General features: G+C 33.6%; 1 protein-coding gene across 1 annotated transcript in view; it reads left to right on the forward strand.

Moving 5' to 3' along the window:
- The window catches only part of LOC145666674 (uncharacterized), a 282,579-nt gene that overhangs the window by 156,114 nt on the left and 107,831 nt on the right, over positions 1-18,634 (forward strand). Inside the window, exon 4 of the mRNA XM_081734149.1 lies at positions 18,015-18,559. Coding sequence (XP_081590275.1) covers positions 18,015-18,559 — 545 coding nt within the window. The remainder of the gene's footprint in view (positions 1-18,014; positions 18,560-18,634) is intronic.

Raw genomic sequence — 18,634 nt, forward strand, 5'->3', positions numbered from 1 at the left:
AGGCTGCCTCTTTATAAAAAACCTATTGTCATCTCATTTTCAAGATGAGACCAGATGTGACCAGTGTCCCCTCTCGTGAGCAACACTAAAGGTATTCTACATTACTGTTTACGTTTCTCATGGCTTTCGCTTTCTAGTCTATCAGGCTATGACTTCAAAACGAGTTAAAACGAGCTGAGCGTGCGAGCCATTTATCGAACTCGACTCGAGAAGATTACCTTTGATTTGACTCAGCCCATCTCTACATTGGAACGAGTAAAAAAAAAACGAAAAGTAAATCCCATTTTTACTAGAATTAGAACCTAGGCCGTCTGGAATTAATATGATGAATGACTCAAATAATTATAAAATTAAATATTGCAAAGGGGAAATTATACACTTGTTTAGAATCAGGTTTACATCAATTAAGTACTTTGAATGTTCATAGGGATTTAAAAAAACAGAATATTTCGAAAAGAGAAAATATAAGGATTGTGTGGACGTATTATGAGACATGGACGAATCATCGTATTATATATAGAGAGGGAACGGCAGAAGAAAATATACCTAAAGGAAGTTCTCAATTGAAATACATTGATCAAATAATAGAAGAATAGGGAAGAAAGAATACAGGGAAATTAAAAATCTGGCTCAGGATAGAGAACATTGGAAACGTCCCTGAAACCAATCAAAAGATTGCTGTTCTGAAGAGATGAAGATGATTAAAGCTTCTTATTCGTTATTTCCTCCATTCCGTATTGAAGTTGTTTTTACTTTCTTATATATTGAATTTTCATATATATTGAAACATACCAGGAAACTAAAACTGCATATGCTGTATTATATCATAAGTTTCATAATAAAGCTAAGAACACTTCTGCTTTAGATGGCAACAAGTGGTATCGATAAGTTTGCATGACTAGGCTGAGCACAAATTTATGATTGTTATTTATATACGTCGATTGACTCTAATACAGAAGAACCAAGTTCATTGGAACGAGAACACGAATTTATAACATTGTCAAATAATTGATGTCATTCATTTTAATATTCGTGTCGACATCTGGAGGTACAGGTTTTCTTCCTTAAAATAAAGGTCATTGCTCCAGATTCTAAATAAGAAACAAAGCTATTATAAATAATAGAGACTATTTAACGTGAACGTCTAAAAATCGTACGTTTTTACCAATTTTTTTTTCTTAAAGACAGAAGCAGCAACGGTATAAGAGACAGTGTCATTATCAACATTTGTAGTAAAGTGACGCCATTACCTTCTAACAATATGTTGTTTTTTTTCTAATTGTAGGGTTATATTCTTATGTATTTTTGCTTCGTTAACATAGTCACTTATTTAACATGCATTTTCGCTCGAGGTTATACAAAGTTGGTTAGTTCGTTCATAGTTTAAACACCCCTTTTAGCGCCTAAGTTATATGAAATATACATCAGCAGCTTAACGTGGAATTTGAGCTATATGAACTCCTACCGGAAAGCATAATATAAAAAAATAATTGAAGTTCAATTTCCTAATTTTGTGATCAAGTTTACTTATCTTATCCTCAAATGGTTATAATACTATATTCAAAAGTCTGATGCACCTTTTCTAAAGTATAGTTAATTGAAACCTAAAAATGTACTTTGAAAGGCATTTATCTCAAAAAAAATATTTAAACATCAATATAAGAACAGTAGAACCAGGGAAATGGGTGATGACGTCCTTCTACTGATATCCAAAATCTTGATTTTTAATATTCATTTAATATGCTCAGCAGATGTAGTAGATATTGCAATTGAAAAAAATAATAATAATGCAATCAATACATGAAGCAGATAAAGTAGAAATTTTGCTTCTGACCATGTCCCGGTTCTGTATTATGTGACTAACTGCTGTACTTTAAAAAACACATACACACAAAAAAAATGTGTAATAGATGAGGAACGGAGTATAAACTACGGATATTCTCCTTTTAAACTATAGATCGAATAAAAGATTATTTCCTAAATATCAAGGATCTGGAGAAAGTAACTTTAGATCTGAACCCCAAATTTAATTCGATGTCGAATTAAAAACCTACTCAACAATAATTGGGATCATAGTCGAACCAAATTTATATTTTGAAGCTTGAATTTTGACAAAATGTAAAATTATTCCAAAACATTCATTAGCGGTAATTCTTAGAGTGATCTTTGCTATAAATGTCATAGAATAGAAATTAAAATCCAAAAAAATGGGATACATAAAATTCAGAGTGATTAATAGAAAATGTTGAAATTAAGGGAGAAGCTAAAACGAACAAGAACAACAACAACAACAACTACTACTACTACTGCTAGATTTGTGGTCTCCTATCCCTCCTATTTCAGGACATACGAAAGTAGCATCTTTACATTTAGAACATAGTTTTATGTCTATCTTAGAAGCATGCGCCAAAAATCATACTGAAGGAGTTGAGCAAACAATTGAAGACTTCAAAAGGAGGATCATCCAAAATAATATTGGTATTACTCCTCCAGAGAAATTGTGTGATATAATCTAAACCGGAAAAGAAACAGAAAGAAAATAAAATTTCTGGATGGATGTTGAAAGCATTACTATGAACATTAATAATACTATTAACAAAGTTGTAAATTATAACCTGTTCAAGTTGGAGAATGGTTAAAACACTAATACTATATATGCTCCAAAATCAGATACCTAAAAATAACCTTTTTAAGAAATTTATTGTTTTGAATGACTTACCAATTACTATATCTGTAATTAGTAAAATATTCAAGTACTTTTATATATAAAAAGCAGTATCTTTTGCAATTTTAAGATATAATTTGTAAAATGGAATTTTTGGCTTATGTCTTCGATTCATTAAGTTGAAATGGATTTTGAATGTTGCAAAACATATTTTCTATGCGATAGACAATAATATAATTTGGCAAAGACATTTATTTCTGGTGAATCATTTGTAATATGATATTTACAGAATGATGCTTTTGTATTTAGCTGCACGTATGATTTTAATTACAAACTGTACAATCTTGGCCAAATTATTATGGTAAAATGTATTTGTGTTGTTTGTGTAGTTCGTCATCGTTTCTAAGCATTGCATCAAACGAATTGCCTCAAGAACAATTCGTTCAGAAACATCTGTCCCGCCACAAATGTGTCCTGGCAGACGGGTCTCCATGTAGAAAAATAATGCCACAAATACCACTGCATTGACAAGGTCTAGCGTATTCCTGGCTAGATGAACAAGTGAGCAAGTGTCGAGAAAGACAAATGGTGCAAAGTAGATGGTGCTGTGATTATTGTCCGTATTTCTCATTGACGTAGCTGTTTATTACAGGTAGTGTGCAAGTAAACGCTCATAAGTAAAGAATTATTTTCTCCTCATTATTGAGCCTAAACGTTTTGACATTAAAATGGACAAGAGAGCAGATCTTTCATCAAGAAGGCGTGACCAGATGAAGATTCTGTTAGAGAATATCTCCATGACACAAAGTAAAATTGCCAAAATAGTGTCTGTTTCGCAACAAGTAATGTCCAAATTGAGCCGCTCACTGAAATCTGGGGCTTCCGGAAGCCCACACAGAAAGGGCAAGTGTGGACGAAAACGAATAACTAACTCACAGGATGATAATGTGTTGACCCGCGTATACCAGATGAAAATGAAAATGTATTCCAAAAGCCTCGAACTCGAAGCGGAAGCATCCAGAATACAACTAAATAGCAGAATAATCCGAAGGCGGCTTTCTGAAAATGGTATGCCAGCCCACAAACCACCAAAGAAGCAACTGTTGACAGTGCTACAAAGAAAGCGCCTCCAATTAGCAAAACAGTTCAAAAACTGGACTTCAAAGGACTGGGAAGGGGGGGGGGAGGATAATAGTCAAATTTGTTGAGGTTTGTTTGATAGCAGACGCTGTATTAAAATGATCAATACATAATGGTTTTTGATCGTTCACAACTACGTTTCTCTGACGAAACAATTCTTGAACTAATGGACGACAGAACCCAGTTTGTACAAAGAAAACGTGGAGAGAAACTCTTGGAAGCATGCACAGTGCAGAAAGTCAAGCATTCTAGCAAAGTGGTGGTGTGGAGTGTCATTTCCAGTAAGAGGACTGGCATGCTTTATGAGATTCAAGGCACCATGGATAGTGATCAGTACCTATCTGTTGTTGAAAATGTCCTGCTCCCACGATTAGAAGAAACTGCGTATTCATGCAAGATAACGCCTCATGCCACACCGCCAAAAATATCACGATGTTTTCAGGACATGGGTCTAGAAGTGCTTCCCTGGCCCGGCAATACCCCAGATCTTATTCCAATCGAGGGTGTATGAAAAGTTTTAAAGGATGCTGTCAACGAGGATTTAGTCTGCACCAATAAAAGGATATTAATGTACAGGATTGTTGAAATTTGGACACATAACGATACAACCAAGGAGACAATACAAACAAATACGTTGAGCATGCCACAGTGAATATTGGCCGTTATGAAGGCTCGGGGTGGACATATTAAGTATTAACTGTACCAAATGTATGTATCTATCTTAGTTTACTATTGTTCTAAGATATTCAAAAAAATGTTTTGGGGGTGCGGTGGCTCAGTGGTAGAGCGTTCACCTCTGCTGCTTGGGGTCCCGGGTTCGATCCCAGTTCGCGCCAAGCGAACTTTATGGTGGACAAACACCGTGCTCGTGGGTTTTCTCGGGGTTCTTCCGTTTTCTCCATTCCACCATTTCACTTATCTCTCATCATCACCGTCTCCTTTAGCCTAACCGGCATAATCGTGGGACGTAAAACTCAAAGATTTCATTTCATTTTCATTTCAAATAAATGTTTATGTAACTTCACATTATACTCTAGAATTCAAGTTATTTCTCAGGTTATCTCGTAACTTTGAGTTTACCATAATAATTTGGCCAACACTGTACAAACTAGAAAGTTAATTCAACTCACAACTCATTACTTCTATTATAGCATTTAACTGCAGTATTGAGTGATTTTTATATTTATCAAAGGGGTTCTGGAGTAATCGAATTAGAGAATTAGAAATTATATTTCAGGACTTTGACATCTTTGGCCATTTTAGCCCGTCACGTATGAGAGACGACGTTATCATCAAGTAAACTTGTGACGGACAACATCGTGTCCTTGAATTTTCTCTGAGTACTCCCGTTTCCTCCTACATATCATTCCACTGATGCTTCCATTCACTTGCCTTTATCATTAGCCTAAAGGGCATAATCATTTGACGTTAAAATGAAAGAATTATTTTTTTTAAAAGTAGATTTAGTTTAATTTTGTTAAAGAAACTAAAGAAAATTAGAAAGTAAGGGTTAGGTGCTGAAGAATAAACACAAAAATGTGGAAATGAGTGCAGTTAATGCAATGTCACTCAACCTAATCTAACGGATAACAATAGCAGAAGAATTCACAATAATTTTACGCCTTCGAATTTTGGACTGCTGTTTAGCACAAAGACCGGAAGTAATTGCAAGCATTTACAGGTCCATTTACAGAACTTGATCCTTCTCCACATCATGATTGGATATTAAGTACGAAGCAAGTACCATATGAATTCCAAACGTTATTCAAATTCTTTACTAAATTGTAATGGGAAACTCCGTTTCCGAAGCAAAATGAAGCTGCAACATTTCACTTTTAAACCTATGCGATTTCTCTGTATGACAACGCAATATTTTGTATTTGTTTGCAATACACTTGCATTCACGAAATGTGCACAACAGTGTTGATTGTTTTCTAATTACGCTTAACGATGATCCAACTTTGTGGAAATTGCAATGTGTGTATTTAAATTTCTCTTCGAACAGTATTCTTTATCTCAATAGATACAAGAGATTTGTTTTTCATATTTATTCATATTTTAAAACAAACCATTTAGAACTATGCTAAATCATAGAGATGTAAACATTCACTATCTTTGCTTTCCATCCTCCTTCCATTATGAGATAAAAACACTGCACAAATAATCCGAACACGAACCCATGACATAACTTCCGCTTGGCGTTAGTATGGCAAGGGACTCTTAATTTTTGTCACTTGGTGAGGTATCTTTTTTACGTCATGAATCAGAGTCATATTTCCTAACGGAATACCTGGGAATATGCGCCACCAGTGAAAGGTTTTGAATAATTTATTTGTGGATAGAGTATATTACAAGTCTGAGATGATAACATCCCCCCTTAGATCAATAGCTAATAGTTTTGGAGATATTCACCTTCAAAGTTCATTTCCCACATTGAACATCCTTTAAGTTAGAAACTATGCGATTCCGAGAAAATGTTTAGTAGATTTTTTTTTTGTTTTTGAGTAGATTTACTTCTTAACCGTTGTGAACGACCTTTAGGTACATTCTGTATATTTTGATAAATAACAATAAATTACAAGAAACCAGAAAGTTCGAATCATCTGTTGAATTTAGATGGTCGAATCAAGGGAACAATCTGTGCTACTAGTTAAATAATTACTGATCGGGCATGTGACAAGATTCCACACCGAGAAACACTACAACAGTCAGAAATGTATTGGTCGCCTCTATACTTGGAATATGCACTAAATCTACATTGATGTTTATTACATTTGTGGGAAACTTAAACAGTGGAGATTTGTGGATATTATTACGTAAGAAATCTAAAAATAAAAACTTTAGCCTATTTGTTCAATTTACCACTTGGCGACAAAAACAAGGGTGCAATGATTTTCTGCCAGAAATTCATATGCATTTTTCTTCTAATTTGCATATTTATTATAGACTGTGACTTGATTGGTATTCAACAAGTGAAGTGTATATGTAAGTGTCATTCTAACAGTAATATTCTTAATACATGTATATCTTTTGCGTGTTCCACGCAAAGGAAGTTTCCTTTCTCTAGACGCGAATATAACATACATGGATCAAATTGTTGGCTATGGTCCTCGATCGAAGTTTCATGAGTGGTCTGCAGTTGTGCAACGTCCTTTTGTCTTTCTATACCATAAAGATAGATCAATCAAAAGCCTTCATAAATTATTTAATGAAATGCAAACTAGTGTTTAAGCCTGGAAGTAAAAAAAAAATCATTATCTTGTTTTTTTCACTTTCATTGTTATTAATTCAAGTCTTCTACTATTACAAGATGTTGCTTACCAAATAAATTGAGAACATTGTAAGCACTAAGGGCCTCCGCTCACTTCGACTGCGGTGTTAAAGAAAACTTCCCTTTTATATCAGTCTTCAATTGCGTTCCTTCTACTCATCATTTTTCCAATATATTTTCATCATATAAATATCTTCTAAAGGAAATTATACTCCAAATATTTGGCAATTCAAATCACAATATTTTCACATAATAATAATAATAATAATAATAATAATAATAATAATAATAATAATAATAATAATAATAATAATAATAATAATAATAATAATAATAATAATAATAATAATAATAATAATAGTTATAGTGTTGCCAATAGCTTTGATCAAAAATATAAACTTTTGCATGGTATCGTAATATAAACATGAACAATCATTCATTGTAAAGGGAAATGAGAAAAAAGGAAAAACCAAGAACATATAATGGAAAATTAAGGTCAACTAAAGCAGAATAAAGGTCTTGTCGCGTCGTTACATCTCTAACATTTTAGATTCAATATGCTTTAAAATGAACAAACAAACAAACTAAACGAATTTGTTTCAAAATTACATCTATTGGAACGTTGCTACTGAACGCCCTAAAACAATCAGTATAATCACGTAAAAGAATGAGTTAACTTTCTTAAATTTCGCCATTTCGAGTGTAGTAGGACTAAACTTGATCTACTACTTGTATTCCAGTGTGGAATATTCAAGTTGGTTATGTAAAAATATTCACTATAATATATATTTTCAAGTACCCTTTCTGTAAAAACCTTATCAAAAACTTTTATTTTCTTTGTAAGTTCCTCGATACCTTAATAGTATTATGTTCAGTACTCATAGGCATTCCAGTGTTTATAAGTATTAGGAGACTAGTTCATTTTCATTCTAAAACATAATAATGTAATAAATCATCTTTGTACAGATTCAATTATGTTTGTTAAAGTTCTGCAAATTCTGTTCCGTATTACAGACACAAATTCTAATTTAAGTCTAACAAGTACACATATGTTCTACCGCTCTCAAAACCAGACAATCTTTTAAAAATAAAATCTATAATCCTTCTAGCTCCTTGTGTAATAGGATTTATATGGTGACAAAATTTTAACTATCTGTAAAATGTTTTTCTCAGATCCTTAATAATGTCTATTTGCTCTATTTTCACACCATTGTCTTTGTATTTACTAACATAATGTATTTTATTAGTATATGTCATAAAGTTTATTTTTATAGTATTGATTTGAAGTAAATCATTTTTAAACCACATATTTATTGTATTCAGGTCTTGTTGTAGCAAGTAGTTATTGGATTCGTTATAACTACTCTAAACAATATCGTGTCATCAACATACACAAATATGTCTAAATTCATTGTTTTATCTGGGAGATCATTTATAAATTATGAAAATGAAAGAGGTACTAAGGTTAACCCTTGTGGTATCCCATTTCCTATATCACCTGCGATAGAATGTATAGATCCGATTTTTAACTTTGTATGTTTCATTTGATAAGTAGATTTCGAACCAGGGAATGTATATTGGAGGCAAACCAAAGTTCGATAACTAGGTAGGAAGATTTTAGTTATTTACGGAGTCGAAAGCTATTGAAATATTTTATAAAAAATCACATCAACTTGTAGTTTACTCTTAAGTATATAGCACGGGAAATCGATAAAGTGAATTAAATTGGTTACAATTGACTTATCCTTGTAGAAACCATGTTGTGACTCACTTAAAAAATATTTCTTACATCAAAATAGAAATACTTACGTATATTAATTAGAATATTTTCGAAAATCTATTGACCAGAGTTATTGGCCTGTAGATACTAGAATTTTCTTTCTCGTCTGACTTCTGTACCGGCACAACATACATCTGGTTCCGTATTGAGGGAAATCGTTCAGTACGAAGTTAAATATTGAATGTATCTGCGAGAATATCTGCAAATTCATTCACACGAGCTTTTATTAGGTAATATGGAATGTTTTCCATGGAGCTGGAGTGGTGTTGGTTTTATTGGTTTTACGGTTTTTATTACGTCTAATTCGTTAATGATAGGAACCCAAATTAGAGCACTATTACTAACAACATTAGGTGTCAATACGTCTTGACAAAATTAAGTTAAAAATTTCATAAAATACATTCCTAAATACTTCAAGAATCTCAATTCTGCTCCTTAATAATTCATTTGGGGTGGGGCGTTTTTACCGTCTTTTTTTAAAACAAGAAAATATTCCAAAAGTATGAGCTGTTCTTATGAATGACAATATATTTTAGTTTCTTATTATTTTTATTTCTTAGTATTTTTAATTCTCGTAACATCCATGGATCATTGCACATTTCTGTAATTAGCTGACTTCTTAGGTACATATTTGCTAATACAGAGTACTATGGATTGTATGGATTGGATTTACTGACTCTAATGCAGCAATAATTACTACATTCATTCCCTAAATGTCATAATTTACATCTAAGAAATCTGCTTGCTAGAAATTATACGTATTTAATGGTAAAGCGAAAGTATATTCACTTTTGTAAATGGTATTTCATTTAAACATAAATGAGAAATCAAAGCGATCAACCTTGATCAATAATAGAATGTCAAAATGAATAAATCTGTTATCTTTATTTGTTAGTAATAAATCCAATACTTTTCCTGGGTTAGTTTGGTCATACGATTTTTTCTCTGATTTAAATTTAAAATGTTTAATTCAATTAGTATTAATATTCTTGTTAATAATAATTAGATGATTAACTTGTGTCACGGTACGAAACAGAAGGCAAACGTGCGGAAAGCTACATGGAACTACCATTTTAGTAAATGTATAACAACAGAAATGTAACACCGTGGTTTCCAAAATATGCCAAATAAATTACACTCATATCAATGAAATTTACCTTAGACTCTTGAATTAGAAACCATGGATTACCAAAGGTTCCCTCCAAATGGAAAACCACAGATTTATGGAAAACAGAACAAGTTTACCATAAATAATTTTAAATGTATTCACCATAAGCCGAAGCTTGAATACAATACCTGTACCATATATCTGTATTGGAAGCAGAGATGAACTCAGCAATAACGGTAGGAAACTTCATAAATGAAACACAACTCATACATAAAGATTACAAAAAATGGTAGCTGGTGTGAAAGAGAGTAAAAGAATATGATAACCCATTTACAACTATGACATAGAGTCTATGGATCTCACCAAGTAATAGTTCCAGCGTTGAAATACCAACTTCCTACACCCCATACACCTACTCGCTCTTCTACAGATCTGACATGAAGAATTCGACAGGCTTCCACGAATCGACTAAGAAGTAAAACTTTAAAGAGTTTTTAATGGTTTGGGTCATGATGTCTAGTTGTATGATTTCATTAAACATGGTGGTCTTACCATCTCTTCAAAGTGTCCACACTTAACAATCCCAGGTCAGCAGAACTTCATGGCTCGTAACCTCGAGCCTTGAATTCAGCAATACAACAGTTCTCTAATCCTGCTTGTCACACAAACGACATTAAGCTTGCATTCTTTTCTTTGGGTCTTCTAGGGTTACACACCTCAGTTTGGTACAATCTTGCCTAATGATAACGTATAACCTCCTAACGTAGATGGTTTATCGAGATGAAAGAAATCAGCGACCCGTCCTTTGACAGAGATACAGATGACTAGCCCGGAAAACAAAATGAAAAATAAAGCTTGGAAAAAAAAATGTTGCAACCTAAGCATGAATAGGTGGGAAGGTAGCAAGAGCTGCTATCATGATTTTATTTGCTTTAATTTACAAATCATAAAATTCTGAAAATTGATTATATGGGCGTTCTAAAGGAAGATTGCGTCGTTACGTATTCATTAAAGGAATAGTGTATTCTCTTAAGACAACGTACTGGAAAAGCCCAAAATTTGGCAATGGCTATCCACAAATGGTCTTGAAATCAAACATCCTCATCCGAACCAGAATGGAGATCTAGGAATAGATGTCTGGTTCTGAAACACTTGTATACTCTGATTGGTAAAGTATTGGGGTTAATTAAAAAATGATATTCTTGAGTTTTACGTCACTCGCTTATGCCGGCTAGGCTAAAGGAGACGGTGATGGCGAGAAATGAATGAAAATGGTGGAATGAAGAAAGTAGGAGGAAACGGAAGAATCCCTAAGAGACCAATGCACATAGTGTTTGGCCACCACAAAGTTCACTTGGCAGGAGTAGGGTTTGGCGGGACCCCCTGCACCAGAGTTGAACGCTCTACCACTTTCTTCTAAAAGTTTACTGACTCACCGAGCGTGTCTCAATAGCTTACTTGAACTACTGATTACTAATTTTACTTGCTTTACTCGTTTAACTTGATTTTTCCAATAACCTATAACGACAGGGACACGAACACAAAAACATCGAGGATAGTTAAAATCACAAAGGCTCTCCCACCGGGAATCGAACCCGGGCGCATGTGCACGGCGCCCGAAGGCGCACATGCTAGCCACTAGACCAGCGGGAAGCGCTAGAAAATGAATGAAATGATGGAAGGAGGAAAGTGAGAGAAAAAGGGAAAACCCCGAGAAAACCTACACACACGGTGTTTGTCCACCAGAAAGTTCACTTGGAGCGAGCTGGGATCGAACCAAGAACAACAAGCACCAGAGCCACAGCGGCCCCTTGGGGTTAATTCAATCAACAAATTTGGTTCGCCTTACTATTTAGATAAAAGGTCAAAGTATTCTATACATTAAATTCATTCTTACCGATATAAATAATTTATTGATTAAAAACTTATTAACTTATTCCAAGTCAGGTACTATCGCTACATAAAGCACAGATGTCATATTCAGCAAGAATTACATCTTCAATTTCAACCTCATAATTATCGTAGTCAAGAAACCATCATCTTCAGAAATGCTCGAGATTAGAAATGTCCTGCATATTTTTTCGATTTATTGTAACGTTTTTAAAATATTTTCCCTTTTATCTTCTTTCGTTGTATCAATCGTTCTTTTATAGGGATGCTTGTTAATATTTCGGAATGTAATTTCGACTTTCTTTGCCGTATGAAAGCACTGTTGTGTTCTACGTTCACAACAGGGAGAGGAACAATGTCTTAAAAGGAATAAGACGCTTGCGGATTAATATTACTTATTGTTTGGTTGTCACTGATTTCATGAGGGACGTAGTATGATCACCTTGTTTGGAAGAACCCGCAGAACCATCTTGTTGGGAAGAATCAGTTTGGCATAAATGGTTCTGAGTTTCAGATAGATCTCCTTTGTCAACACTGGACTCTGAAGCGGAATTTGAAGATTGGATATTTATTGATGTTTCAGTAGTAGGACGATTATGTTCATTAGAGACGGTTGCTCCAAGGTTAGTATGGAGGAAATCTTCCTCTGTAAATACATTTCTATTCACTGGAAGTCGTGGACAGCTTTTTCCATATTTGTAACTTTCGTTAAATGGGACAAGATCTTCCTCCAAGCTGTTGAGGAGAATAGAGCTTATATATGTAGTAGAAACTACGTACTGCTATCTGTTTGTAAACTAATTAAAAATATTGTACATATCGTAGTTACCGGTACATTATTAAACATCGGGGTAATTCCGATCACTTGGGTACAAGTTTGATCACCTCTGATCGAAGTTAAGTTACCCCGACTCGCCATTTTATATTGAACAAAGCTATGCAGGCTAAATATTCAAATACACAAAGTGAAACATACAACGTTAATTTGCTAAAAGAACATAGTATGGAAAATTGTGGGCCTTATGAGACTCTTAGAAAAATAACGAATACTTGCTACACAAAATAACCAGACCAAAATTTACAAAGAAAAGTAAGGAAACACAAATGTTGAAATCATTTGTACAGAAAAACTGAACGAATCTCCTTCTTCCTCTTCATGAGTACTTTATAACTCCCTCTAGAGGTGTGAATGTAGTCTGGGTTACCATGTCATGTCACTTTTGAGTAATTCAGTGATCGTAATTTCGTCACCAATTGGCATCCCCCCACTTTATTCCACTTAGTAAATGCCACTTTATATTAATTTAAGTGTTGTGTTTCATGGCTATAGACTTTCTTTTAATATACGAGTTGAGTTTTGTGGCCAATTTTGATCTGCAATAATTTTCAAACCATTTTGTTTCATCATTGATATAGTCAGATTTTTCTATATGTGAGTAGTAAAAGAACTGTTACTCTTATAACTACTTACGGTTTGTTTCCAGGGAATTGGAATAACCTTGACGTATAGAATTAATTTTTAAATTAAAGTGGACATTAATATTGGTTGTTTTCGAGTATTTTTTACATGTTATTCCCTTCCCACGGGTCTCCATCCAGATAGGGGATAAATTTACTCTTAAACGGCATCGGTAATGTCAGTATTCATCTCAAGATTCAACACTAATATCAGTAGTTTGTGATTCCTCTTACCACCCTGTACGCACAGATAGGTGACGAATTTGGACTTCAACATCATCCGGAATAACATTACTCTGCCCAGCGACCTCGAAACCTATGGATTGGACTGTAATACCAGTCACTGTTTAAAATTATTTTTACATGTCGCCGTCTCACCTCCCCCCTTCTTCGCGAAAATATGTTTTAGGTCAGGGTACACTAATTTACCATTAATCATTAATATTGGTGAGCGGCTTAGTAAGAATTAATAAATATCGTTACATTTTATATATATATAGATGGAATTCCTGGGGAAAATATTTTGATAGGTTTATAAGAAGTAAAACTTAAAGACGTTAGTTGGTGTTTATTCTGTGAAATCAAAATAAGATTAATGAACAAAGTAATGGACGAATTACACTATTGATGTTTTTAGTTGATTTCGAGGCTAAAGTACGCTTATTATTTAAAACAAAGACTTCTGATATTATTATGAGTGACCTGTCAATCATTAAATGAGTGGAACCGTAAACATATCTAGAATTGGCCGAACAGCCATCTTCCACACTGGAGAAGTAAGTTTATGAGAAATATTTGAAAGATGAATGCAAACCTCCAACCGTTTTAGCATGCGTATTTCGATCGAAGTGGAATGTGGGAATCTCAGTTCGACCCAAGTGTTAAAATCGGAATGGGAACCTAAGAGAACGTTGACTGACTGCTTCCGTATGCTTTCCTCTTCTTTTACTGTTGTAAGTCTCTCGTTTGTACGTTCTTTTTTCTAAGATAATTCATTTCCTCACTAGTATTGTGTGGTTTATGTTGAAAGTATACGTTAGAAAATTTAGAAAATATGTTATAATGTGTAGAACGAAAAACCGATAAAATTACATATAACACAGAAATCAATTAATCCATTGTGTGACCTGAAATATTCTGCTTTGACAAATTTGGAACTCATGCTGCTTCCCGCACTATCCAAATATTAATAGAAATGAGGTGAAAAAATAATAGTTCGAAGTGGATACTAACTATAGTTAAAAAAACTCATGTCAATCTTCTCAGCTATTTGGTCGTGATGTGAACAAAAACAAGATTCCATTTATGTTTTATTAATATAAATTAATAAATGAAATTAACTAATATACAGTGTGTTTCAGAATTATTGACGCAATATTTCGGAATTGATTTTAGTTTTGGAAACAGGTCAAGATGTCTTTGTCATAAAAATTCGATCTCCACTAAATTTCCATATTATTTTCTTAATTTGTTTAAAAGTAAATTTGGAGACCAAATAGGGCAAACACTAGTGGTTTTCTAGGAAAATACGTAGAAAATATGTGAGAAAGCAGTATCTAAAAAAAAAAAAGTTGAAATAACTAATTTAGAATAATCGAGATATGCTTAAGGATTATTAGTTGAAGGGTAAGGATTTCGATTAATCTTTAATGTAAAGATATATATATATATAGTACATATGAAAAAGGTCCTTGAACAGCATTCTTAATGTTTTAGGTTAGAATAAAATATGGTAATACAGAGGATAATAAGTGGATTCCATATCCTATTATTATAGGAAATCAGCATTTCCTTCTTGCTTCTGTGCAGATTTGCGTAGAATTTTATATATTTTAAACTTAATATGAATATCCGCCCTTAACATCACTGTTATCCATGAAAAAGTTAACAGATTGACTCCTGGAACAAACTCGTCTCAAATAATCGCTCAAGTTTTGTATTGCCAAAACCAGAGTTCTAAAATTCGCTTTCGTACAAGAGTTATCGTGTAGAATAACAGATGGACGAACTAACCGTACAATACTATGGTCCTTTTTTTTTAAAGAAAAACAAAAAAAAACTATACAGTATATCCAAATACCCTACACAGTGACTTTGCATTTGGAGGATTGGTAGCGTTAGTCAGCCACTGTATATTACGGTAAATCCTGCAGTCCAATACACTCTAGTGATATTTTTATATCACTAACTGTTCCATATCTCTCACGCATGTTGAGTTTACACTCGTAATGATTTGTTTTCTATTATGAAATTCATTGTACTCGTACATTTGTGATCGACAATAATAATTCATAGTCTGTATGATTAACTACGATGGGATTTACTAATAACGTTTACACATATATTATCATATTGTATCGTTTCTGACCGTGACCTGAAACAACACAAACATTAATGACTGTTTTCATGTAACATGAAAACAAACTATAGCCTGTAAGAATGCATGCATTAATATTCATGCGTTCATTTTGTTTCTTAATAGACCTTTATTATCTCTATAGGAAGCTTGTACTAATCGGAATTTCACACAATTAAGTTATTAGTACGATTTACAAATTTTTTAGGTTTTAATTGAGAGAATGGAAAAGGAAAAAGTATTTCGTTGTACACTTTAAGTGGCTAGTGTTCTTCCTTTTGCTGTGTAATATATAGGTTCGATTGTCAATGGGAATATATGTATGCTTTCATACTCAACGTTAAACATTAAATTAGTGTTCTGTGTAACGTTTGTTTTCACTGTTACGTCAAAACTATACCTAACGAACTATACTAAAGCACAATGTACTTTGTAAAGACATTCTTTTCTTTGTCTTTTGAGTTTGTTTTCTGAACTTTTACCTTGAGTTGTAAAAGATGACTAGGTTCTTTCTTCGTTTCACGTCTAATACCTTCTTCTTACATTTCTTACTTTCCGTCTTTTCTTTTTAAATTTCTCCTCTTTCCTTGCAATGTTACTTACGTTCAAACCTTCATATCTCTGACATTTTGCTTTAGAATGTCAGAATATAATTTACTTGTCATCTTCTTTGTTTGTATGTAAAGTATTTTCGATAAAACAGTATAAAAGTCAAACATTTTGTCTTTACATATCTACTTTCATAAAATATTACATGATACTAAAGCTATTTACCAGTTCGCAACGTCTTTTGGCACTGATGCATGAGCTTACAAAGAGGTTCAATATAAAGCACAGTTTAGTAGCAATTTTGCACATATGTTCACGCTCTATGAACACGTAGAGTGTATCATATAACTATCACGTTAAAATACAAGCTAATAAGAAATGTAAGAGGAAAAGCCATCTATGCTGTTACGTCATTATACAGGGTATCTCAAAACTTCTCTGACATAAGGTAACTCTGTTATTACCAGAGTTACAACAAAATGTAAGAGGGGAAACCGTCTTCAAATATGATGTTTTCAATCTAAAGTGAAGGAATTTTCCAAATCAGACGAACTCTTTGGGCTGTACACTCTTTATGCGTCCAATGTTAAATGAGAATGCAACGTTATCCACCCACAACATAAATGAATGAAGTTACTCTTTGAAGTGCGGGCTGGGCATCTACATGTTAGCGTAAAAGACAGCAATTTCATTCAATTATGTTGTGGGTCTAGGTAAATGGCAACATTACATTTTCATTTAACATTGGGCGCATAAAGAGTGTACAACCCAAACGGCTTGTCCGTTTTGAAAATTCCTTGACTTTAAATTGAAAACATTATATTTGGAGACAGTTTCCCCCTCTTACATTTTGTTATAACTCTGATAATAACAGTTACCCTATATCAGGGGGCTTTCGAGACACCCTGTATAGCTGTCCAGAATACAGGAAACACGTGCAAAAGTAACTTTCTCTTCGGTTTGTTCATAAGCGTGTAAGACACAGAGTTTCAAGCGTGCGTTCATCGTCAGAGTTAAACACAGATCGAACACCAAAAACAGTTTATTTAATTAGGTTCAAAACTGGATCGGGAAAAATATCCTGATGTGAAAAACAATGCAACTATTGCTTCGTATGACTGTAACTATAACTTCCACTTGCTCCGTACTACTGCTAATAGCATTACTTTAACTAATACTAACATTAAACGTCTGATACTTTTGCTACGGGTATTACTATCGTGTACTGGAATGCCGCTAAGAAAGAAATAATGTACTGACATCTCAAGTAGATATTTCTGCATCTATCATCTTTGAATTGGATATAAAGGTTGTATACACATTTTTATTTTCGAACTTTAGTTGGAATTTACAGGCCAAAAACAAAATGGTACTTCGGTCTGGGTATATATATATATATATATCTATCTATCTATATATATATATATATAATATATATATATATATATATATATTATAAAATACTATCTTATAACTTAAGGGCCGCAATGGCTTTGTGTTAGAACGTTCGCTTCTGGTATATGGGGTACCCAGCGCACAGCAAACGAGCTTTCTGGTGGACGAACACCATGTGCGTGGGTTTTCTTGGGGTTCTTTTCCTCCTACTTTCTTCATTTCGCCATTTAATTCATTTCTCATCATCACTGTCTCCTTTAGCTTAGGCGGTATAAACTTGGGACATAAATCTTAATATTTCATTAATTTTTTCTTATAATTTTTCTCCACTAATAAATAAAGGTTTAATACAATATGTTTTAATTACAACTATTTAATTTGTTGTGTTTCACTTCTTTTCAGAAAACCGTCCATGACTGGTGTAACAAATCCGAATTTTGTTCCGGATGAAGAAATTAAACCTTTGCCAGAAGAAAACCATGTCCAGAAGTCCCTAAGTGCTTCCCCTGCCCCCATGACTTCACTAGAAGTATCTACTACGGATCTTAATAACTCATTAGGAAGTAGCCCTAATTTTTTAGTGAAAAAAGAACCATTACAACCAATTAGTAGGACTCCAGAAACAATGGACAACTCTTCTTTAGTGCAAGACTCATCAATCGATGCGAATAGGACTCCAACGACGATTAGTGTGATATCGGACGGAATGCTCGGTGTACCGAATAAAATAACGTTACCGCCAGTGAAGAGAAAAAAATCAGTGTGGTTTGGTAGTAAAAAGAACGGTGATGTAACTGTTAAGAGAAAGAAGAAAACTTCCAAATGGAAAAGAAGAGCGAAAAAGATTCCACCGTTGACTTTACTTAAACGTCAGAAAAACAGCAAGTTTTGTTCGCACGAGAAATATTTTGATTACAGATTCTACGTCTTTGGGCACAAATATAGCAGTAAGTATTGATACATTGTATAATGTTATATGAGACCATTATTAAAGAGTAAAAGTGAATAGAGCTAGTATGGAT

The sequence above is a fragment of the Thermobia domestica genome, chromosome 12, assembly GCF_964235325.1.
Source record: "Thermobia domestica chromosome 12, izTheDome1.hap1.1, whole genome shotgun sequence".
NCBI classification, from domain to species: domain Eukaryota; kingdom Metazoa; phylum Arthropoda; class Insecta; order Zygentoma; family Lepismatidae; genus Thermobia; species Thermobia domestica.